Source organism: Salvelinus alpinus, chromosome 14 (genome assembly GCF_045679555.1).
Source record: "Salvelinus alpinus chromosome 14, SLU_Salpinus.1, whole genome shotgun sequence".
In the NCBI taxonomy this organism is placed as follows: Eukaryota; Metazoa; Chordata; class Actinopteri; order Salmoniformes; family Salmonidae; genus Salvelinus; species Salvelinus alpinus.
In genome coordinates, this window is record NC_092099.1 from 15,831,195 (window position 1) to 15,857,612 (window position 26,418).

General features: G+C 41.0%; 1 protein-coding gene across 1 annotated transcript; it reads left to right on the top strand.

Annotated features, from left to right (window-relative positions):
* Positions 1–275: 275 nt before the first annotated feature.
* poglut2 (protein O-glucosyltransferase 2) lies at positions 276–26,142 on the top strand. The gene is made up of 10 exons (XM_071340652.1): positions 276–811; positions 2,837–3,042; positions 10,963–11,168; positions 12,142–12,219; positions 14,816–14,988; positions 15,295–15,532; positions 17,436–17,645; positions 17,787–17,876; positions 24,566–24,673; positions 25,953–26,142. Exons 1-10 carry the CDS (start codon positions 489–491, stop codon positions 25,968–25,970), a joined length of 1,650 nt encoding a protein of 549 aa, XP_071196753.1. The 5' UTR covers positions 276–488; the 3' UTR covers positions 25,971–26,142.
* Positions 26,143–26,418: the final 276 nt, after the last annotated feature.

A 26,418-nucleotide genomic window follows, 5' to 3' on the forward strand; every position in this document is an offset into this window, starting at 1 on the left:
CTCCCAATTACGTCCGGATGTGATAAAACCTGGATTCGAACTAGGGACGCATCTTGCACTGAGATGCAGTGCCTTAGACTCGGGAGCCCACTATCTAGGAACATTAACGCACAAACCCCTCATGTAAAAGAATTTCACTTAGTCATTGAAATTTGTCCTTGCATGGCAGTAAATACGTCTGGCCCAATGGCCTTTCCCTACTTATTTGGTCCAATCAGCTTCCCGCTCTACCAGACGTTGTGGGGGCGACCAATCAGATTGCCAGGCTCGCCTGTCTGCGAATAACTTCTACCCAAACCGGCCAGGATTTTGTGTGCATGTATGTTTTATTAGAAACTTTACCGATAAAAATGTGACACAGCAAACTAATAGAAATACGCTGTGTTGTGTATACGTGAGTATAGTATACACAAATCGAAACACTGCATCCGCATATTTGCCAGAAAGGGTGTTTCGCTGGATGTAGGCTATGCACTGCTGGCGGCCAGATGTCGAATTATCCGGCGTTTCCTACATTTTACCGGGATGGTCATTTTACAGGCTTGAAATTCCATTGTAAAAGAGCAGTTTGGAAGAGACAAGGGACCAAAGCATTTTCAGAAGAACCGAGTCGCAGAAACATGTTGCGTAAAGTGCTTTCGTTATTTGTGTTGTGCTGTCTGGGGCTGATGGAACAGACACCTCCCGTGGCTTCAACCGGCGCGGTGCCCTGTGCTACAAGAACTTTGGTATGGGGTTCTGGACTCGAAGCAAATATTGTACTTCCAGCTCGTTTCTTTTACATACAGACTGTGGACAGCTCGGGGAGGAAGTAAGTATGTCGTTATTCTTCAAGGAAGCCTACCAGACGATACAAAGCGGCTAGCTAGCTACGGATGGCATGGGCAGTGGACACAATGTAGCAGTGGAATCGTAAAGCCACACGTGAATTATGATAGAAAGTGCAGATAAAGTCGAACTGAACGTTTACGTCACTGAACACACACGAATGACTGCGTTTCCCTAGGGTTGGAGATAGATAGTATTCGGGGATAACACTCATTGAACACATCTTTGTGGCACCTCTCCCTCTGGTGGAGTTTCCTCCTCCACAGTTGTCATTGTTGTTTTGGGTGTTTACTCACGAGGTTCACTTTTGGCCTACATAATTGTAACCTACAGTCATTTAACAGTTTTAAATACATATATCACCTGGAGTTTAAACTACAGATAGGCCTGTAATGTTAGTGCCTTCAGAAAGTATTCACACCCCTTGACTTTTTCCCCATTTGTTGTTGCAGCTTGGATTCGATTTAGATTATTATTATTTTTGTCACTGGCCTACACACAATACGCCATAATGTCAAAGTGGAATTATGTTTACAAATGATTTCTTGAGTCAATAAGTATTGAACGCCATTGTTATGGCAAGCCTAAATAAGTTCATGAATAACAAGTCACAGAAGGTGCAGGGACACACCCTGTGTGCAATAATAGTGTTAAACATTTTTTCTGACAACCTGATCTCTGTACCCCACACATACAATTATCTGTAAGTCGAGCAATGAATTTCAAACACAGATTCAATCACAAAGACCAGGGAGGTTTTTCAATGCCTCGCAAAGAAAGGCACCTATTTGTAGATGGGTTAAAAATAAAAAAGCAGACATTGAATATCCCTTTGACCATGTTGAAATTATTCATTACACTTCGGATGGTGTATCAATACACCCAGTCACTACAAAGATAGAGGCATCCTTCCAAACTCAGTTGCTGGAGAGGAAGGAAACCGCTCAGGGATTTCAACTTGAGGCCAATGTTGATGTTAAAGTTTAATGGCTGGGAAAACTGAGGATGGATCGATAACGTTAGTTACTCCACAATATTAAGTGAAAAGAAGGAAGCCTGTACAGAATAAAAATATTCCAAAACATGCATCCTGTTTGCAACAAAGTAATACTGCAAAAAATGTGGCAAAGCAATTAACTTTTTGTCCTGAATACAAAGTGTTATGTTTGGGGAAAATCCAATACAACACATTACTGAGTACCATTCTCCATATTTTCAAGCATATTGGTGGCTGCATCATATTATGGGTATGCTTGTAATTGTTAAGGACTGGGGAGTTTTTCAGGATAAAAAAATTATAGGAATGGAGCTAAGCACCCGCAAAATCATAGAGGAAAACCTGGTTCAGGCTGCTTTCCATCAGACACTGGGAGATAAATTCACCTTTCAGCAAGACAATAACCTTAAACACAAGGCCAAATCTTAACTAGAATTGCATACCAAGAAGACAATGAATGTTCAATGAGTGGCAGAATTAGAGTTTTGACTTAAATCTGCTTGAAAACCTATGGCAAGATCTGAAAGTGGTTGTCTAGCAATGATCAACAACCAATTTAACAGAACCTGAATGTTATTCTTTAAAAATTGGCAAATATTGCACATTCCAAATGTGAAAAGCTGTTAGACTTACCCAGAAATACTCACAGCTGTAATCACTGCCAAAGATGATTCTAACATGTATTGACTTAGGAAGTTAAATTCTTATCTAATCAAGATATATCTTTTTTTTAAATGTTAGATTTTTTAAATTTTTCACATTGACATTACAGAGTATTTTGTGTAGATCATTGACAGAAAATGACAATTAAATGCATTTTAATCCCACTTTAACAACAAAATGTGGAAAAAGTCAAGGGGTGTGAATACTTTCTGAAGGCGCTGTAATCTGATTTGTTGACACTTGTGATCATATGACGACCATCAGCTCAGCCAAATATAATCTGCTCAGCTCATAGGCCTACATGTTGTTTCCCCCGTGTTTATATATGTCGCTGTGTACACCATTCAGTTTCACATCATCTCCCGGAGAGAACACATTCGAGGTGAAGATCGTGTCCCCAGTGGAACGGTTCACTAGAATCTGGGTGCAGGTTCTAGATCGCAGAGATGGCTCTTTTCTGGTGCGGTACAGGATGTATGCCAGCTACACGGACCTACACGTCCACATACTGCTCAATGACAAGCACGTCGCCAAGTCCCCATTCATTCTGAAAGGTAAACCAACTAACTCTCTCTTTCTGTCTCCCTTTCTCTTCATCTCTCTCTCTTTCTCTTCCTCACTCTCTCGTTCTCTGTCAATTCAATTCAAAAGGCTTCATTGGCATGGAAAGTGTTACCACATACGGTGCATTCGGAAAATATTCAGACCCCTTCCCTTTTCTACAGTTTGTTACGTCATCAATCTACACACAATACCCCATAATGACAAAGCGAAAACAGGTTTTTAGACATTTTAGCAAATGTAATAAAACAACAAAAAAATACCTTATTTACATAAGTATTCAGACCCATTGATATGGGACTCGAAATTGAGCTCATGTGTATCCTGTTTCCATTGATAATTCTTGAGATGATTCTACAACTTGATTTGAGTCCACCTGTGGTCAATTTAATTGATTGGACATGATTTGGAAAGGCACACACCTGTCTATATAAGGTCCCAGAGTTGACAGTGCATGTCAGGGCAAAAACCAAGTTATGAGGTCGAAGGAATTGTCCGTAGAGCTCCGAGACAGGATTGTGTCGAGGCACAGATTTGGGCAAGGGTACTAAAATATTTCTGCAAGGTCCCCAAGAACACAGTGGCCTCCATTCTTCCTTCTTAAATGGAAGAAGTTTGGAACCACCAAGACTCTTCCTAGAGCTGGCCGTCCGGCCAAACTGAGCAATCGGGGAAGAAGGGCCTTGGTCAGGGAGGTGACCAAGAACCCAATGGTCACTTTGACAGAGCTCCAGAGTTCCTAGGTGGAGATGGGATAACCTTCCAGAAGGACAACCATCTCTGCATCACTCCACCAATCAGGCCTTTATGGTAGAGTGGCCAGACGGAAGCCACTCCTCAGTTAAAGGCACGATAGCCCGCTTGCAGTTTGCCAAAAGGCACCTAAAGGACTCTGACCATGAGAAAAAAGATGATCTGGTCTGATTAAACCAAGATTGAACTCTTTGGCCTGAATGCCAAGCATCACGTCTGGAGGAAACCTGGCACCATCCTCACAGTGAAGCATGGTGGTGGCAGCATCATGTAGTGGGGATGTTTTTCAGAGGCAGGGACTGGCTAGACTAATCAGGATCGAGGGAAAGATGAACGGAGCAAAGTACAGAGAGTTCCTGCTCCAGAGTGCTCAGGACCTCAGACTGGTGCGAAGGTTCATCTTCCAACAGGACAATGACCCTAAGCACACAGCCAAGACAACGCAGGAGTGGCTTCGGGACAAGTCTCTGAATATTCTAGAGTGGGCCAGACGGAGCCCGGACTTGACCACGATCGAACATCTCTGGAGAGACCTGAAAATAGCTGTGCAGCGACGTTCCCTATCCAACTTGACAGAGCTTGACAGGACCTGCAGAGAAGAATGGGAGAAACTCCCCAAATACAGGTGTGCCAAGTAGAGGTCGACCGATTTAATCAGAATGGCCGATTTTAATTAGGGCCGATTTCAAGTTTTCATAACATTCGGTAATTGGTATTTTTGGACACCGATTATGGCCGATTACATTGCACTCCACGAGGAGACTGAGTGGCAGGCTCACTACCTGGTATGCAAGTGCAGCAAGGAGCCAAGGTAAGGTGCTAGCTAGCATTAAACTTATCTTATGAAAAACAATCAATCTTAACATAATCACAAGTTAACTACACATGGTTGATGATATTACTAGTTTATCTAGCTTGTCCTGCGTTGCATATAATCGATGCGGTGCCTGTTAATTTATCATTGAATCATAGCTTACTTCGCCAAACGGGTGATTTAACAAGCGCATTTGCGAAAAAATTACTCGTTGCACCAATGTCTACCTAACCATAAACATCAATGCCTTTCTTAAAATCAATACACAAGTATATATTTTTAAACCTGCATATTTAGTTAATATTGCCTGCTAACATGAATTTCATTTTAACTAGGGAAATTGTATCACTTCTCCTGCGTTCTGTGCAAGCAGAGTCAGGGTATATGCAGCAGTTTGGGCCGCCTGGCTCGTTGCGAACTGTGTGAAGACCATTTCTTCCTAACAAAGACCGTAATTAATTTGCCAGAATTGTACATAATTATGACATAACATTGAAGGTTGTGCAATGTAACAGCAATATTTAGACTTAGGGATGCCACCCGTTCGATAAAATACGGAACGGTTCCGTATTTCACTGAAAGAATAAACGTTTTGTTTTCGAAATTATAGTTTCCGGATTTGACCATATTAATGACCTAAGGCTCGTATTTCTGTGTGATATTATAATTAAGTCTATGATTTGATAGAGCAGTCTGATTGAGTGTTGGTAGGCAGCAGCAGGCTCGTAAGCATTCATTAAAACAGCACTTTCCTGCATTTGCCAGCAGCTCTTCGCTGTGCTTCAAGCATTGCGCTGTTTATGACTTCAAGCTGATCAACTCCTGAGATTAGGCTGGCAATACTAAAGTGCCTATAAGAACATCCAATAGTCAAAGGTAAATGAAATACAAATGGTATAGAGAGAAATAGTCCTACAATTCCTATAATAACTACAACTTTAATCTTCTTACCTGGGAATATTGAAGACTCATGTTAAAAGGAACCACCAGCTTTCATATGTTCTGAGCAAGGAACTTAAACGTTAGCTTTTTTACATGGCACATATTGCACTTTTACTTTATTCTCCAACACTTTGTTTTTGCATTATTTAAACCAAATTGAACATATTTCATTATTTAATTGAGACTAAATTGATTTTATTCATGTATTATATTAAGTTAAAATAAGTGTTCATTCAGTATTGTTGTAATTGTCATTATTTTATATATATATATATATATATATATATATATATATATATACATTAAAAAAAATCGGCCGATTTAATCGGTATCGTCTTTTTTTGGTCCTCCAATAATCGGTATCAGCGTTGAAAAATCATAATCGGTCGACCTCTATTGCCAAGCCCCATACCCAAGAAGACTTGAGGCTGTAATCGCTGCCAAAGGTGCTTCAAGAAAGTACTGAGGAAAGGTTCTGAATACTTATGTAAATTTGATAATTAATTTTGTATTTATTTATATATACATTTGCAAAAATGTCTAAACCTGTTTTTGAAAGACACAGGTAGCAATGTTATTGTCCTGGTTGTTTGTTCCACACGCTGTCCCTACGCGTGTGGCAGGAAGCTACATTTGTTTTGAAACTTAGTGGCAAGAAAAACCCTTTGTAAACCCTTTGGAATTACCTGGATTTCTGCATAAATTGGTCATCAAATTTGATCTGATCTTCATCTAAGTCACAACAATAGACAAACATAGTATGCTTAAACTTATAACACACATTGTATTTTTCACGTCTATATTGAATATATAATTTAAACATTCAGTGTAGGTTGGAAAAAGTATTTTAACCCCTCTCCCAAAGCTAATTGGAGTCAGGTCAGGAGTCAGCTAACCTGGAGTCCAATCAATGAGATGAGATTGGAGGTGTTGGTTAGAGCTGCCTTGCCTGATTAGCAAACTCAAATTTAGTGAGTGTTTTTTTATCACAAGAAGCATTGCCTGATGTGAACTATGCCTCGAACGAAAGAGATCTCAGAAGACTTAAGATTAAGAATTGTTGACTTGCATAAAGCTGGAAAGGGTTACAAAAGTATTTCTAAAAGCCTTGATTTTCATCAGTCCACGGTAAGACAAATTGTCTATAAATGGAGAAAGTTCAGCACTGTTGCAACTCTCCCTAGGAGTGGCCGTTCTGCAAAGATGACTCCAAGAGCACAGCGCAGAATGCTCAATGAGGTTAAGCAGAATCCTAGAGTGTCAGTCAGCTAAAGACTTAGAGAAATCTCTGGAACATGCTAACATCTCTGTTGACGAGTCTATGATACGTAAACACTAAACAAGAATGGTGTTCATGGGAGGACACCACGGAAGAAGCCACTGCTGTCTAAAAAAAACATTGCTGCACATGTGAAGTTAGAAAATGTGTACCTGGATGTTCCACAACGCTACTGGCAAAATATTCTGTGGACAGATGAAACTACAGTGTAGTTGTTTGGTAGGAACACAACACTATGTGTGGAGAAAAAAAGGCACAGCACACCAACATCAAAACCTCATCCCAACTGTAAAGTATGGTGGAGGGAGAATCATGTTTTGTGGCTGGTTTGCTGCCTCAGGGCCTGGACAGCTTGCTATCATCGACGAAAAAAATAAATAAAAAGAATCCCAAGTTTATCAAGACATTTTGCAGGAGAATGTTAGGTTTATCTGTCTGCCAATTGAAGTTCATCAGAAGTTTGGTGACGCAAGAGGACAACGACCCAAAACACAGAAGTAAATCAACAACAGAATGGCTTCAACAGAAGAAAATACGCCTTCTGGAGTGGCCCAGTCAGAGTCCTGACCTCAACCCGATTGAGATGCTGTGGCATGACCTCGAGAGCAGTTCACACCAGACATCCCAAGAATATTGCTGAACTGAAACAGTTTGGTAAAGAGGAATGGTCCAAAATTCCTCCTGACCGTTGTGCAGGTCTGATCCGCAACTATAGAAAACTTTTGGTTAAGGTTATTGCTGGCGGTCAACCAGTTATTAAATCCAAGGGTTCACATACTTTTCCCACCCTGCACTATGAATGTTTACACGGTGTGTTCAATAAAGACATGAAAACATATAATTGTTTGTGTGTTATTAGTTTAAGCAGACTTTCTATTGGTGTGACCTAGATGAAGATCAGATCAAATTTTTTGACCAATTTATGCAGAAATCTAGGTATTTCCGAAGGTTTCACATACTTTTTCTTTCCACTGTATATGGCACAAAGGGGTTTTTCTCCCAATAGATTTTCATCTTTTCTGTTTTTGTTTCAAAACCTTTTATTTGTTTTCATTTTGGGGAAGAACATTGCCTGGAAGTCTGCATAGTTCTCGCAGTGTAGGAGAAAGTAGAGATCTGTCTCGACCTCCTCTCTGAGGGCGGAGTGAACACAGCCTGTCCTCTGTGGGTAGCCAGATCTACCTGTGACAGACGGTTTCTATGGCCAGGCTGTGCTCAATGAGTCTGTACAAAGCCAGTGTTTTTCTCAGATAGTCTGCCACTGTGTACTGTCAGGTTTTAGAGCTAAATATAATTTAAGTTAGATCTTTTGTGGTATCTTTTCCAATAGGTGATATATTTATCTTTCACTAGTTTTTTAATGATTATAACATTTGGTGGCTCTTTCAATATTAATCAGAAGAGGGAATTGTCTGAATTCTGCTCTGCATGCGTGGTTTTCAGTTTCTCTGTCCTCTGAGGATGCTCTTACAGAATTCCGCATGCAGGGTTTGTCAATGCTTTGTAAGCCGACCCCACACTTCAATGCCATATAATGCAATTGGTTCTATTATTGATTCTAATATTTCCCGATTTCTAGTTGGTATGTCTAATTTTGATAGATTTTTTTTAATGGCATAGAAAGCCCTCCTTGCTTTGTCTCTCACTTCATTCACGGCCAGGTTGAAGGTTCTTGTGGAGCAATTTTTTTTTGTCCCAAGTTGGTGTGTTTGTGTGTAGGAGTGGAGCCCAGTTAAAAAGTATATCGGTTTCCCTGACATCTGGACCTTTTCTGGAATATCATAAGAGTGACTGTCAGTTCCCAGGTCTGACAGAACTGTTGCAGATGATCTACTTGCTGCTGTAGTTCCTATTTTCTGGGTGACTGCATTACCAGATCATCTGCATAAAGGAGGCTCCCCCCCGTGTTAAGCATGAGACCGGGGGCAGTTGATTGCTCAAGTGTTTTTGGCAAATTCATTTCTATAAATATTAAGTGGACAAGTTGTTTCTGTGTTTTACTCCACGCCCTTGAGAAAATAAATATGTTTATCTCACATTTTGACTGCACGTTTGACACATTGATGGCACATTGATTTGATGACATGGGTTTTTCCACCTACCGCTTTCAATTAATTTTAGTAAAATGCCTTCATGCTAAATTTAATCACTACTGCATCTATAATGCTTCATGAGGGTCATCTAAACTAGAGGTCAACCGATTATGATTTTTCAACGCCGATACTGATTATTGGAGGACCAAGAAAGCCGATACCGTTTAATCGGCCAATTTAAAGAAAATATATATATAAAAAATAAATAATTATTTATTTGTAATAATGACAATTACAACAATACTGAATGAACACTTATTTTAACTTAATATAATACATCAATAAAATCAATGTAGCCTCAAATAAATAATGAAACGTGTTCAATTTGGTTTAAATAATGCAAAAACAAAGTGTTGGAGAAGAAAGTAAAAGTGCAATATGTGCCATGTAAAAAAGCTAACGTTTAAGTTCCTTGCTCAGAACATATGAAAGCTGGTGGTTCCTTTTAACATGAGTCTTCAATATTCCCAGGTAAGAAGTTTTAGGTTGTAGTTATTATTGGAATTATAGGACTATTTCTCTCTATACGATTTGTATTTCATATACCTTTTGACTATTGGATGTTCTTATAGGCACTTTAGTATTGCCAGTGTAACAGTATAGCTTCCGTCCCTCTCCTCGCTCCTACCTGGGCTCGAACCAGGAACACATTGACAACAGCCACCCTTAAAGCAGCGTTACCCATGCAGAGCAAGGGGAACAACCACTCCAAGTCTCAGAGCGAGTGACATTTGAAACGCTATTAGCGCGCACCCCGCTAACTAGCTAGCCATTTCACATCGGTTACACCAGCCTAATCTCGGGAGTTGATAGGCTTGAAGTCATAAACAGCGCAATGCTTGAAGAATTGCGAAGAGCTGCTGGCAAACGCACGAAAGTGATGTTTGAATGAATGCTTACGAGCCTGCTGCTGCCTACCATCGCTCAGTCAGACTGCTATATCAAATCATAGACTTAATTATAACATAATATCACACAGAAATACGAGCCTTTGGTCATTAATATGGTCGAATCCGGAAACTATCATTTCGAAAACAAAACGTTTATTCTTTCAGTGAAATACGGAACCGTTCCGTATTTTATCGAACGGGTGGCATCCCTAAGTCTAAATATTGCTGTTACATTGCACAACCTTCAATGTTATGTCATAATTATGTACAATTCTGGCAAATTAATTACGGTCTTTGTTAGGAAGAAATGGTCTTCACACAGTTCGCAACGAGCCAGGCGGCCCAAACTGCTGCATATACCCTAACTGCTTGCACGGAACGCAAGAGAAGTGACACAATTTCCCTAGAAAAAATGAAATTCATGTTAGCAGGCAATATTAACTAAATATGCAGGTTTAAAAATATATACTTGTGTATTGATTTTAAAGAAAGGCATTGATGTGTATGGTTAGGTACATTGGTGCAACGACAGTGCTTTTTTCGCAAATGTGCTTGTTAAATCATCAACCGTTTGTCGAAATAGGCTGTGATTCGATGAGAAATTAACAGGCACCGCATCGATTATATGCAATGCAGGACACGCTACATAAACTAGTAATATCATCAACCATGTGTAGTTAACTAGTGATTGTCTTAAGATTGATTGGTTTTTATAAGATAAGTTGCTAGCTAGCATTAAACTTATCTTGGCTTCTTGCTGCCCTCGCGTTACAGGTAGTCAGCCTGCCATGCAGGCTCCTTGTGGAGTGCAGTGTAAAGCAGGTGGTTAGAGCGTTGGACTAGTAACCGGAAGGTTGCAAAAACGAATCCCCGAGCTGACAAGGTAAAAGTCTGTCGTTCTGCCCCTGAACAAGGCAGTTAACCCACCGTTCCTAGGCCGTCATTGAAAATAAGAATTTGTTCTTAACTGACTTGCCTAGTTCAATAAAGGTGTAAAAAAAAAAAGAAAGGCAAATCGGTGTCCAAAAATACAGATTGTTATGAAAACACTGAAATCGTCCCGAATTAATCGGCCATTCCGATTAATCGGTCGACCTCTAATCTAAACTTTCTATGCTCCCTTCTCCACCCCCTCTCTTTAGGTCCAGTGTACCATGATGGTTGTGACTGTCCTCAGCCCAGTGGTTCTGTGTGGAAGAAGGACATGCAGTGCCCTGTGTCCTTCCCCCAGATAGAGCAGGACCTGGCCCTGTTCCCCAGGGTGGACCCAGACCGTAACGCCCTGGAGGTGCCCCAGCGTTTCGGACAGAGACAAAGCCTCTGCCACTACACAATCAAAGACAACAAGGTATATGGTAGACCAGGACCCATATTCAAAAAGCATACCAGAGTGCTGATCTAGAGTCAGGTCCCCCCCCCCCCCCTCCATATAATTGTATTCATTATGATTCTAAAAAGCTAAACTGGTCCTATATCATCACTCGTATTTCTGAGAATTTTGTTAATATGGGCCCAGGTGGCGTGGCCTTTTCCAGTCGGTTGACGACACCTGAGTCCCATTTTTTTAGACACCTGTACCGTGTTGAACAACCAGGTAGTATTGTTAACCCCCCCCCCCAATAATGCTGGAAGACAGCGATTCATGGTACCTTTAATCATACTATTACATTCAAACAGGTGTCAGTCAAAATGTTGTACATTTGATTCCGACTATACAGTTGTCAGTTGAAATGTAGATTTGAATCCCACTATACTTCTAAGCTGGTATTTGATACATCTCTAACACCCACTAACTGGATGTGCTTCATTCCCAGACCCAAACTACTATAGGCATGTTCTGGATATATCCCCTTTTCTTGTTTCCTCACACAATGCTGCGTAAACACCGCAATCCAGTGTGAGTGAGTGTCACTCCAGTGACGTCACACTGCCCTGGTAAGCGGTAGGCTTTATGCAGCGAGGTTGTGGTGAGAGGCAAGAGGTCAGCAGCAGTTCCCACTCACTACGGTGGTCATCTGGAATTACACACTAGCTCAGTTGATTAGACATCTACATAAATGTGAGCTTCCCAAGAGATGTTGATACCACCACTGTTATGACTACAGCCAGTATTGACAATGTTATCAGAATGTTCTAACTTCTATCATGAGCAACGTCTGTCCATCCAGGGCTGCTACACTGCAGCTTGACCATGTGCTCGTGTGAACTGTGGGCGACGCGTGCTGCCTGAGGGAGGGTTGAGAACAGAGCAGAAGACAATTTTGCACTGTTTGCTGTAACACATGGAGGATAAAGTTAATATTGTATATTTCCCCCCTGAGGTCTACATTAAGACACTAGGGGAACATGTGGGATTCAGGATCTTCATGGATGCCTTCCTCCTCTCGCTAACCAGGAAGGTGAGTTCTTGAAATTAAGTGGAAGGACCATGTGGAGTTGATGAACATCAACAGATAGGGCACTGACGGCTGTCAGTGTAGCTAACTGTCTTGCTAACTTTATCTAGCTAGCTCATTTTACTTGTTGCAGTTTAAAACAATTTTGCTACACCATATTCACAAGATTAGCCAGCTGGTTCTGGAGCTGGATTTTTCATAAGCATTGATTTAGGGAAAACTGCCACAGATGGAAACCACTGGCTTATCTTTGACTTCGCCATCTCTTGTTATCTCAAGTTTTGGCATCTTCCATAAATTGTAGCCCTGAATCCACCATAGAAATAGTTAGAAAGAATAAGATGAAACTCCTGTAATATGGATAACTATTGAAAGATAGCCGATATGTGTTTTTCTACAGTGGCAAGAAAAAGTATGTGAACCCTTTTGGAATTATCTGGAATTCTGTGTAAATTGGCCATAAAATTAGATCTGATCATCTAAGTCACAACAACAGACAAACACAGTCTGCTTCAACTAATAACACACAAATTATTGTATTTGTCTTGTCTATATTGAATACATCATTTAAACATTCACAGTGTAGGTTGGAAAAAGTATGTGAACCCCTATGCTAATGACTTCTCCCAAAGCTAATTGGAGTCAGGTCAGGAGTCAGCTAACCTGGAGTACAATCATTGAGATGAGATTGGAGATGTGGGTTAGAGCTGTCTTGCCCTATAAAAAAACACTCACAAAATGTGAGTTTGCTATTCACAAGAGGCATTGCCTGATGTGAACCATGCCTCGAACAAAAGAGATCTCAGAAGACCCAAGATTAAGAATTGTTGACTTGCATAAAGCTGAAAAGGGTTACAAAGTATCTCTAAAAGCCTTGATGTTCATCAGTCCACGGTAAGACAAATTGTCTATAAATGGAGAAAGTTCAGCACTGTTGCTACTCTCCCTAGGAGTGGCCGTCCTGCAAAGATGACTGCAAGAGCACAGCGCAGAATGCTCAATGAGGTTAACAAGAATCCTAGTGTGTCAGCTAAAGACATACAGAAATCTCTGGACCATGCTAACATCTCTGTTGACAAGTCTAAAATATGTAAAACACTAAACAAGAATGGTGTTCATGGGAGGACACCACGGAAGAAGCCACTGCTGTCCAAAAAAAACATGGCTGCACGTCTGAAGTTCACAAAAGTGCACCTGGATGTTCCACAGCGCTACTGGCAAAATATTCTGTGGACAGATGAAACTACAGTTGAGTTGTTTGGAAGGAACACACAACACTGTGGAACATGTGGAGAGAAAAAGGCACAATACGCCAACATCAAAACCTCATCCCAGCTGTAAAGTATGGTGGAGGGAGCATCATGGTTTGGGGCTGCTTTGCTGCCTCAGGTCCTGGACAGTTTGCTATCATCGACGGCAAAATTAATTCCCAAGTGTATCAAGACATTTTGCAGGGGAGTGGTAGGCTATCTGTCCGCCAATTGAAGCTCATCAGAAGTTGGGTGATGCAACAGGACAACGACCCAAAACACAGAAGTAAATCAACAACAGAATGGCTTCAACAGATAAAATACGCCTTCTGGAGTGGCCCAGTCAGAGTCCTGACCTCAAACCGATTGAGATGCTGTGGCATGACCTCGAACGCAGTTCACACCAGACATCCCAAAAATATTGCTGAACTGAAACAGTTTTGTAAAGATGAATGGTCCAAAATTCCTCCTGACCATTGTGCAGGTCTGATCTGCAACTACAGAAAACGTTTGGTTGAGGTTATTGCTGGCAAAGGAGGGTCAACCAGTTATTAAATCCAAGAGTTCACATACTTTTCCCATACTGCTCTGTGAATGTTTACACAGTGTATTCAATAAAGACATGAAAACATATAATTGTTTGTGTGTTATTAGTTTAAGCAGACTGTGACTAAATATCATACTTTGACTAAAGCGATGACATCTTGACTTAAATCGTTGTGCAACATCATGGGTAGCTCAGGCCATCTTTCAGCTCGGAAAAGTGGATTTCTACTGGTGTGGGCGTTTTAACATTCATGACCATTTACTTTGGAATAGGAAGTCCTTGTTGAGCCACTACTGAAAGACAAAGGCCCGTTCAAGGCTGATCGGAAACGGAGGTTTCGCTTGCACCTATCAGATTCCTTCACATCCGCAATCACCAACGTTGTGGGAGATAATGGAATTCTAGGGTTATTTGTCCCCGTGGCCACTAGATGGCACTGTGGACTCATGAAGATCGCAGCCTATGGCATTTCTGTAAAGAATATATGTCAACTTCATTTATAAAGGTTGTGTTATTTATCAGGGTATACTGGGGGGTTGAATTTAGATGCAGAAATGTTTATTTTTTAAAGAGGTTATGTAGAACAGAGCAGAAGACATTTCTGTTGTTTGCTGCAACATGGACAATAAAGTTATGTTTTGTAGGTGATGTATATTCTAAGCCCAGTATCTTCTCTCTCGCTCGTCCTGCTCTGTCTCTCTTCTCCTCTTTCTTCTGTCTTCTCTGTCTCTCCCTGTGCGGTCAGGTAGTGATGTATGTTCTAAGCCCAGTGTCTCCTCTCTCTCTCTCCCTGTGCGGTCAGGTGCGGGTCCCAGATCTAGAGTTCTTTGTGAACCTTGGGGACTGGCCCCTGGAGAAGAGGAGGCCCTCAGAGAGGCTCCACCCCATCTTCTCCTGGTGCGGCTCCAATGACACCCGCGACGTCGTTATGCCAACCTACGACCTCACCGAGTCGGTTCTGGAGACCATGGGAAGGCAAGCACCACTGTTGCTCTCCTCATTTATCTTTGTGTGTCATCCATTATACACAGGTGCAAGTGATGCTACAGCCCAAACATTTAGTTTTTCATAATGTACTATTATGATAGTGTATTAGATTCAAAGGGAAATGTGCGCTGAACAAATAATATAATCCAAAATGAATAGTGGGGCCCACACACTCAACTGGTTAGTGACAGCATTTTAAGAAGATTTTAAGAAAATTATCTTTATCAGGTCTGTGTGTTAGCCAATTGCGTCTGTTGTTCATTTCGACTGACACGTTTCTCCTCCGATGAGCAGAGTGAGTCTGGACATGATGTCGGTCCAGGCCAATACGGGGCCTCCGTGGAGGGAGAAGAACGCCACCGCGTTCTGGAGGGGGCGGGACAGTCGCAAGGAGCGCCTGGAGCTGGTGAAGCTGGCCAGGGCTCACCCCGACATGGTGGATGCAGCCTTTACCAACTTCTTCTTCTTCAAACACGATGAGAGCCTCTACGGACCTCTGGTCAAACACGTCTCCTTCTTTGACTTCTTCAAGGTGAGATGGATGTGGTGTAGGCAGAAAAAGTATCCAGTCTCTGCAGATGAGACAGACTCACTCCCAGGCAATTATACACCTTGCTGCTTTGGGGTAGGTAATGAACAAGTTTGGGTTGATTTCTGGTGTTATCATATTTGGCAATATATTTAATTTATAAAGCCATAATTAGAAAATGTACACATTGATCATTTTTACTCTTTTAGCGGTGACATTTGACTACATTTTATTTAATGGGACAGATAATTGCTTGTAAAACAAAAAGAACAAGGGACGAGACTTGTAAAAATAAAACGGTTTGGAGGAGACTTTATGCCAGAGATAAAAAGTCAATTTTAATAGTTCATTTTACAAGGCAATATGCACATGGCAACGCATGGAAACGAGAGGTCAGTAAAGTGCTTTCCAGTCATAAAGCCAACAAATAAAAACATTGCTGCCTGTAGGTAGAAAATATTCAGATTTTAAAATAAATATCCTATAAATCACATTGGCTACTCATGGCCTGTCTGCAAGGAACTAGAAACATTGTATAAACTATTAACTAGGGGTCCAGCCTGAAGCTTGAACTTGCAACATTGTATAAACTATTAACTTGGGTCCAGCCTGAAGCTTAAACTAGCAAACTTGCAACATTTTATGTAATATTCTGGGCCCTCAGAGTTTCCCAAGCCAGTGAGCTTGGGAACAGAAGAGCTGTAGGATATTTTTCACAAGGTATAAGAGCTCATCAGGTAAACCTATTTTATGATGTTTCCACTGGATCAGAGCATGACATTTTTCCCTTTCATGCTGAGTGGTTATTGAAAGAGAAAGAGCTGGAAAGATTTTTCAAATACATTGAGGAACTATTGTCATTCTCAATGCCCGGAAAAACAGACTTTGTTTGCTTGCTGTTTGAGGTGAAGACATTACTTTGAGAAGTGCCTACATTTGCGCGCAGGCCAGGTAGCCTATAGGCCTACTTCTATGCATAATCAGGTGTGCGTCTTTCCTTACGCTTCTATCACACCGATTGTATATTTGCACAAAATGTGACGCAGCATCATCTGGATATGTGTGCAACAAAAGTTCAACGTTCAGCTTCTGCTACCATTTCTGTCAAGCCGTCTACACATAGTTTGACGCGTACGTTCGATAAATCCAACGTATGCACCACACAGAACGCAACGTATGCACCACACAGAACGCACTGCAACTGCCTCTGCAACGCAATGCTGCGAGGCAAACGCAGTGTTCCATTGGAAATGAATGTACTTCTGGTGTACCAAAATGCAATGACGCTGTCGGTGTGATCGAGGCATTACTCAACATTGACAGTAGCGCTCCAAACAAAAGACTGAGTAAATTGACAAAACTTGTAAATGGAATGAAATATACCAAAACTAACAATCAAGGAAAACATATCACACAATTAAGTTATGAAACAATGAATGTGCACAAATTTGTCAGGAGAGAACACATTCTGGAGAGAGATGTTTAGCACGGTGCCATCCACGTGGCTCCGCCATGGATTAGTCTCATCCTCTGCAATGGATTAGTTCACGGAGTTGGGCGCGACAGGTATCAGACAGGTATCTCGTGTGACATAAAAAAACTAATATATATTTGCTACTGCTTGCCAAAAAAAAAAATACTTGGTCAACTAACAGCCTATTGACCAAACGATTGACCAGTCGGCTAATTGGGGTCAACACTACTGGACTTCATATAAAATAATTTAGAATGGACATTCTCTATTGAGTTTGCTTTTTAGTCCAGGACTAGACTTATTCTGTATCAGGTTAACCAGTCCCTTGAATCCCACAGGAAATAGGTCAGGAACAAGCATAAACATCCCAGAAGACTGATTTGAAAATGGAACTGAACAGTCTCACCACCCCACCTCTATCTCCTCTGACAGTACAAGTACCAGATCAACATAGATGGCACGGTGGCAGCCTACAGACTGCCCTACCTGCTGGCTGGGGACAGTGTGGTGCTGAAGCAGAACTCTGGTTACTATGAACACTTCTACAGCCAGCTCAGACCCTGGGAACACTACATCCCCATCAGAGCAGACCTGGCTGACCTGCAGGAGAAGATCCATTGGGCCCGTGAGCAAGATGAGGAGGTGATGAGGATGATTGATGAATACACTGTTGGATTTGTAATGCACTTTAAAGTTTCAAATATATTGGGGGAACATACAGTATGTAGGCACACATTTTTTTCCCATTCTGTTCAAAAGCTCAGTATGATCTCGCTCTTCCAGGCAAGAAAAATCGCAGTAGCCGGTCAACAATTTGCCCGAAATCATCTGATGGGGGACAGTATATTCTGTTACTACTACAAACTCTTCCAGGTAACCTTTCACTTTACACTATGACTACATTGATTTAACTCTACATACTGTATACAGTCAAGATTCAGACATGCACACTTGAAATTAGAGATGTATTTAATAAGTAAGTAAAGTGTGTGCCTTTGTGGAGAAACTTGAGAACCTGGATAACTGACGGTCGTAGGTATAGATAGGGCTGTGGCGGTCATGCATTTTTGTCAGCTGGTGATTGTCCAGGAAATAACTGCCGGTCTCACGGTAACTGGACGTTGATTAACATAAACAAATTTGGCATCTCCAGGCTTCCACACACAGCCTACAAGCCACTGATGCAGACCTTTGGAACATCTACATTTTAAAAAGTCTAATAAATCCATTTAATATAGCCTACGCCATCACAATAAATCAATTTATTTATTTTAGACAGGTCTAAAGAAACATGACATGAAGAAAATGTAGTATTTCAGAAGAACAAAATAGCATACTCTGAGTTTTCATAATGTTAAGCCCTGATCTGGCTATGCCATATGGCTGTGGGCTGCACTAGTTAATTTAGCAGACAAGATTTGCTTAGAGTTCCATGGCATTATATTATGTTATTTGATAGTATGAAGAATATAATTGAACATAGCTGAATAAAATATAAATAATATTTTCTCCAAACGATTTGTGGGAGTGCTCACATGCGGCTATTCTGTATTGAGCAGTTAACAAAGAAACAGGTACTCCTATATGCTTAATTTAGTTATTTATGTAACTTTAGTTGTGATACAAATGTTGGGCTATATGTTTAGATTTTTATACATTCTAATGCTGCATGATGCGACTCATGATGATTTGACAAAAGTTTTTTTGTGCAGGCTGTACACACTATATCAGTCTCTCATTCACAATTTAACAAGCACTTGATAATGCCTCTATTTCCCAATGGCGTCCCCTTTGTGTGGCCGTAAAGCCCCCTATAAAAATCCATGCCTTTTGCGGCCAGTGGCCGTTCCCTTGGGCTGAATATAATTATTATAATTCCCTTATCCCGACTGCGCGCTCCGAAGCACCTCTCACTCATATGGCTCTCCGTCATGTGATCGGGTCTTTCTCACAGGCTACAAGTGAAGACAGACACTTCGTGGATGCAACTGCGCGTATCCTTATCCAATTTCGAGGCGCATATTGAAGATCTTGGAATAACTGTTCACACTTACTTTTTGTCAGCCAATAAAATGAGTAGGCCTAACGAACAGCAAAAGCACTAGCCTATGTCACTCTACTATCCCCCATAATACAAAAGTTTACCTATTGTGTAAGAAATAAATATTCCAAACAGTCTGGGACAGTTGTGAGATCAGTAGATTCCAAATTAATACAGCCACTAGCATCAAAAAACCTTTAAGTAACGGGGCTGACACAACGTTTAACTTAAAATGTTGATAAACTATTAGGCTATTTCTTCACATTATAAGCGCAGCAGTGTGCATATGGCAGTAGGCTATAAGCGCAAATGTTCTATTAGCAGGAAAACACCATTCTCAAATATGACCAAATTTGCTATTTATGCATGTAATGCTTTTATTATAAAGGTGCATTTTTATGGTGAAAATTGACTTTGCCAAACTTGAAACTCACACGCTGAGTATGTATGCCAGTTAGGCTCTACACCCATTGTAAAGCGGATTAATGGGCTTAATTTTAAAAGTTATTTTGCCACTTTTAGTTGTGATACAAACCTTATCAAAACAGATAGGCCTATGGCGTAGGCTACATGAGGTGTGCGACTATGATTTGAAAAATTAAAAAATAATAATGTGCTCTCTCTTGCCTTAAGCTGGGCATCATTCACAAGTGATATGCTAATATTGTCACCCATCAGACTATCCTTGATTTAATCTTGTCTTTACTAGATAATGTGTGAAGTTTGTTTTCATTTAGAATGTACCATTTTCATGCACCTGTGTCGAAACAGGGCAGGGGATAAAAAGACATGTAATCTATGCACTTAAATAGCGAATGGAGGACACTTTTCCCATGGTTAATTTCCATGCCAGCCAGGTAGGCTATACTCTTATTGTAAAGAGAAGCAATGTGCTTAATATTAGGAAAGTTGATAAATAAATATCGTAAGCCTATAGAAAGCTGATGGGATCCTCCTCTTTTTAATAGAGGCCATCACTCTGTTTTCTCAGGAAATTGCATAGCCTATAGAAATGTTACGCAACATGAGCTCATTGGCTCTCATGAAGTATTTGATTAGATTTTTGATTACATTTGCATTGTAGGCTATATGACCATCAGCATTAGAGATCAGAGAAGCCTAATTACTGTGACTTAACTGTCACATGGAATTTGACTGGCGTCATGACTCGTGACCGCCGGTGTGGCTGTAATGCAGTCGCCGTAACAGCCCTAGGTACACACACTTGTTGCATTGTTGGTTCTAAAGAACTAGATATTGAAAGTGTGCCTAGTGTTTCATGCACCCTTGTTATCATCATCAGCATCATCAGCTTGCGTATCTCATCTCTTATCTTTCCATCTCTACCGCTCACTTTTATACCCACACTTCAAGGACAGTAGTTACTCGTACAGAGGCCAGGTATTCCTAGGTCGGGCTACTCCTCAGCTGTGACACCGTCACTGACACGTCGGTGCTCACCTTTCACCTTGGCTAGGGCAGAATAGAAGGGCCCACCTATTGGAATGACACTTGGGTGGGTGACCCCCGGCTAGAATAGGGTGTCACTGAACCATTCTATGGTACGCCTCCAAAGAGTGAATTTAATTCAGCATATTGAGTTCAAGTTAACAACATGATAACTAAGCTTCCCATCCATGCATCTGGGTCATCACGGAAAGAACTGTGTCTGGCAAGGAAGACATTTTCTGGCACTGGATCTTGTTCTGTGACTTGTGTCTTTGCACTGTCAACAGTGAGGTTTTGCATGCTCAGTTCAGACCCTACACGTGTTACTGTTTTATATCGGTGGTATATGCTGACCTTGAAGAAGCAGTGGAGTCTCTTTAAGCATGTGTACCTTCAACAATTGCTTTGGCTTTGGTTGTTTTCAATGTGGTTTTACATGTTCCCCAATTTGGATTGCTCCTAATGTTACTATCCTCCCTCCCAGCCCTTAGAAGAACATCTAATTATAATGTAGTAATGTCAGTCAAATGCAGTACATGTTTATCAATGTCTATTTTATTCATGAGAATATACTTTTTGTATTTATTTTACTGAAAACTATAGTTAGCCACAATGTACATTTTTAGTCATTTAGCAGACACTCCTATCCAGAGCGACTTACAGTAGTGAGTGCATACATTTTCTTACTCTTTCGTTCTGGTTCCCTGTGGGAATCGAACCCACAACCCTGGCGTTGCAAATTCTTCCAAATGAGCCATACAGATGGGAGATGTTTTTCCCCTTTGCACTCTTTCAAACAATAAAAGTGTACCTGTGTGTTTCATCCAATGCCACATTTAAAAACACAATTCTGAATCAGATGAGTGAAGAGCACTAACCCAAACCACCTCCACCTGCCTCCAGCCTTGGTCCACCTCTGAGCCCACAGGTCAGGAGGGTCATGGGGTATCATGAAGAGCCGTGGCGCAGCCCCTCCCTGTGTTTTCTCTGGGAAAGGAACACTGTGGCCCAGAGACATAATGGTGATGTGTCTCTCCCTGAAGTGCTTTATTGGAGCCCATAACCCAGCCGTTGCAGGATGAATGTTTAAACGGACAACTTCCTGTCTTCACGAAAGATATCAGCCATAAAGACAGGTGTGTTTTATGAGGGATAGTGTTGGAGGTCAACAAAGTTAGGGCTACCTGTGATCCTTGTTGGAAACCGAATGAATGTGCACATTTTACCTTGTCATCTTGCGTACATATTACATAACAGGGTTGGGGTCAATTTAAATCTAAGGCAGTTCATTCTGAAAGTGATAAGAATTTCAAAATAAAAATTGTGATAAAAAAATAAATAATAGGTACTAAACTCAGGAAAAAAAGAAACATCCTCTTACTGTCAACTGCGTTTATTTTCAGCAAACTTAAGTATGAACATAACAAGATTCAACAACTGAGACATAAACTGAACAAGTTCCACAGACATGGGACTAACAAAAATTGAATAATGTGTCCCTGAACAAAGGGGGGATCAAAATCTTAATGCAGTGCATCTCCTACTCATGGACTGGACCAGGTTTGCCCGTTCTTGCTGTGAGATGTTACCCCACTCTTCCACCAAGGCACCTGCAAATTCCTGGACATTTCTGGGGGGAATGGCCCTAGCCCTCACCCTCCGATCCAACTGGTCCCAGATGTGCTCAATGGGATTGCCAGAACGCTGACATTCCAGTCTTGCAGGAAATCACTCACAGAACGAGCAGTATGGCTGGTGGCATTGTCATGCTGGAGGGTCATATCAGGATGAGCCTGCAGGAAGGGTACCACATGAGGGAGGAGGATGTCTTCCCTGTTGAGATTGCCTGCAATCAAGCTCAGTCTGATGATGCTGTGACACACTGCCCCAGACCATGACAGACCCTCCACCTTCAAATCGATCCCGCTCCAGAGTACAGGCCTCGATGTAACGCTCATTCCTTCGACGATATATGCAAATCCGACCATCACCCCTGGTGAGACAAAACCGCAACTCGTCAGTGAAGAGCACTTTTTGCCAGTCCTGTCTGGTCCAGCGATGGTGTGTTTGTGCCCATAGCCGACGTTGTTGCCGGTGATGTCTGGTGAGGACCTGCCTTACAACAGGCCTACAAGCCCTCAGTCCAGCCTCTCTCAGCCTATTGCGGACAGTCTGAGCACTAATGGAGGGATTGTGCGTTCCTGGTGTAAGTCAGGCTGTTGTTGTTGCCATCCTGTACCTGTCCAGCAGGTGTGATGTTCGGCTGTACCGATCCTGTGCAGGTGTTGTTACACGTGGTCTGCCACTGCGAGGACGATCAGCTGTCCGTCCTGTCTCCCTGTAGCGCTGTCGTAGGTGTCTCACAGTACGAACATTGCAATTTATTGCCATGGCCACATCTGCAGTCCTCATGCCTCCTTGCAGCATACCTAAGGCACGTTCACGCAGATGAGAAGGGACCCTGGGCATCTTTCTTTTGGTGTTTTTCAGAGTCAGTAGAAAGGCCTCTTTAGTGTCCTAAGTTTTCATAACTGTGACCTTAATTGCCTACCGTCTGTAAGCTGTTAGTGTCTTAACGACCGTTCCACAGGTGCATGTTCATAAATTGTTTATGGGTCATTGAGCAAGCATGGGAAACAGTGTTTAAACCCTTTACAATGAAGATCTGTGAAGTTATTTAGATTTTTACAAATGATCTTTGAAAGACAGGATCCTGAAAAAGAGACGTTTCTTTTTTTGTTGTTTTTCTTTTCAGTTTATTGAAAACCAATGTCCTTCTTTCAATTATTGAACTGATATGCTTTCAATTCGAGTTGACCCCTACCCTGTTACATACGTATGAATCTGAACGCGTATTATGAAGTTGAACTTTTTTGTGTATCATTGTTTTGCTACTTGTATGACAGGATTGTGGGATAGGTTTTTTTAATCTCCAAAATAGCACTAATATTTCAACACCTGTGAGTTATGATAAGTAGTGAATGATGGGGCCATGACAAGGTGGTGACATAACTTCGACACAGATCGCTTTGTCTTCTTATTTTCGTCATCACTTTAATATATACACTACCAATCAAAAGTTGAGTCACTTAGAAATGTCCTTGTTTTTGAAAGAAAAGAAGAAAAAAAAATGCCATTTTTAAAATGGACAAAAATGCGAGAAACATGCGAGAAATTACCAAGAAGCTGAAGATCTTGTACAATGCTGTGTACTACTCCCTTCACAGAACAGCGTAAACTGGCTCTAACAAGAATAGAAAGAGGAGTGGGAGGCCCCGGTGCACAACTGAGCAAGAGGACAAGTACATTAGTGTCTAGTTTGAAAAACAGACACCTCACAAGTCCTCAACTGGCAGCTTCATTAAATAGTACCTGCAAAACACCAGTCTCAACGTCAACAGTGAAGAGGCAAATCTGGGATGCTGGCCTTGTAGGCAGAGTTGCAAAGAAAAAGCCATATCACAGACTGGCCAATGTTCTGTGAAGGGAGTAGTACACAGTGTTGTATGAGATCTTCAGTTTCTTGGCAATTTATTTCATGGAATAGCCTTAATTTCTCAGAACAAGAATAGACTGACGAGTTTCAGAAGAAAGTTCTTTGTTTCTGGCCATTTTGAGCCTGTAATCGAACCCACAAATGCGGATGCTCCAGATACTCAACTAGTCTAAAGAAGTTTTATTGCTTCTTTAATCAGGACTACAGTTTTCAGCTGTACTAACATAATTGCAAAATGGTTTTCTAATGATCAATTAGCCTTTTAAAATGATAAACTTGTATTATCTAACACAACGTGCCATTGGAACACAGTAGTGATGGTTGCTGATAATGGGCCTCTGTACGCCTATGCAGATATCACATAGAAAATCTGCCGTTTCCAGCTACAATAGTCATTTACAACATTAACAATGTCTACACTGTATTTCTGATCAATTTGATGTTATTTTAATGGACAAAAAATGTGCTTTTCTTTCAAAAACAAGGACATATCTAAGTGACCCCAAACTTTTGAACGGTAGTGTGTGTAATATATAATATTTTTTTTCCATGTTTCTCTTTATTTCTGTTGACCAGGAGTATGCCAAGTTGCAGGTGACTGAGCCTAAGGTCAGAGAGGGCATGGAACAGGTCGAGCAGCCCACTGATGACCTCTTCCCATGCTCCTGCCACAGGACACCACAGGTAAGCATCAAGACACAAGCTAATCTCTCTATTACAGCATATAGGGAGGAAAATGGAGGCAGGAATGTTTGCACAAGGGATTGCATCCTAGCTCTGATCCCACTGCAGTCAACCTTGAACTGGGCTGTCAGTGTTTTGATAACAGGAGATTCTGATATATGATAGAGCTGGGACTATAAACACAACATTATTGGCAAATCACATTTTTATTTGTCACATGCTTCGTAGACAACCGGTGTAGACTGACAGTGAAATGCTCACTTATGGGTCCATTTCCAACAATGCAGAGTTAAAGATAAACACATAAATAGTGACACAATGAATAAATACACAGTGAATAATGAAAAAAAAAGAACATTGCTATATATAGGGAGTAGAAAATAACATATACTGTATGTATAGGTAGGGGTAAAGTGACTAGGCAACAGGTTAGATAGACCGTAGCAGCAGGCGCAGCATATGTGGTGAGTATGAAAGTGTGTGTGGCGTCAGTATGCCTGTTGTGTGTGTGGGCGTATGTAGCGTGAGTCTGTGGGTAGAGTCAATTGTGTCTGCGTAGAGTTAGTGCAAAAATGCAGATAGTCTGGGTAGATGTTGGTTCCAGTCTTGATGCATTTGTTCCTCTTGTCATGCGGTAGTAGATCAGGGGAAAAAATTAAGGAAAATCACGTTTTGACTACACTGCTCCTGTAATGTTATACACACATCGTCCTATTCTTCTGAATTGATCAATTCAGGCAATTTATCACGATATAGAATTTTGTCCGTATCGCCCAACTCTCTAATACAGTATATGATAATCTGCCCCCTATGTCTACAATGCTAAAGGAATGTCCCCCCCAGTGTCTTTTTACAGGCTGCTGTCTGTCAAAGGTGACATGAAAACAGATCTTTGGCAAAGGGATATTCAATCAACTGATTGCGTTGGATTCATATAATACGTTTTACAAAATGCATTTGCCACAGAGCTAAACGTTATCTTAGCCGATGCTAAATCCCCCTAAGCTGGTTTTATATCAGTCCAAACATATCATAAATGTTATGTTGCAAATAACACACTACTCTAGCGAATCGTTTCAAGTCTTCTTTTGTAATACACATGCGGATGGATCAAAGATTCCGAGGGAACAGATGTATTGAATTGAATTGGAAAAGCTTTATGGCATTGCATGGTTTATATAACAGTTTTTTTGACAAACGTATGACTTTTATGACACTAACATCAACCCTGCCCCGCATATGAAGTTTGACATTGATTTTTTTTATGTTTGCTTTTCAGGTCAAGGATGAATTATGATTTGTCCACTGTTCAATTATAAAACAATCACATTTTTATCTGATGTTCCTGTGTTGTAAAATGTTTTTTTGGGGGTGCCAAAATGTGAATTGTGGGCTTGTCAGTCACCCTAACCATACATGATTGTTAGTTTCCACATGTTTATAATAAATATTTTTTCATTGTATGTTAACACTTGTGTTGTTTTCTATCTTCAATATATGCACACACCATATCACAGGTTCAAGTTATACACAATAGAAGCATGTAAAGACAAAAACACAGATGTTAGTTGATTATATGATAGACGCATTATATTGTTTTCCTTGTTAGACTTCCATGTAATAGCCCTATAGATTTGTGGAACTGATAGCTTTAAGGAAATGGGCAAAGTGCCTCTCTGACACTAGTCTACATCCTATGAGGCATATTTACAATAATAAAGCGAGACCTGACCTTGGAAATGTCA

What these genes read in the sequence shown, in the direction of transcription:
- poglut2 (XM_071340652.1), top strand. Translation starts at nt 489, where the DNA reads ATGTCGAATTATCCGGCGTTTCCTACATTTTACCGGGATGGTCATTTT. An exon ending in TCCTCTCGCTAACCAGGAAG is followed by an intron (nt 12,220 to 14,815) that starts GTGAGTTCTTGA and finishes CTGTGCGGTCAG; the next exon opens with GTGCGGGTCCCAGATCTAGA. An exon ending in CCCGTGAGCAAGATGAGGAG is followed by an intron (nt 17,646 to 17,786) that starts GTGATGAGGATG and finishes TCGCTCTTCCAG; the next exon opens with GCAAGAAAAATCGCAGTAGC.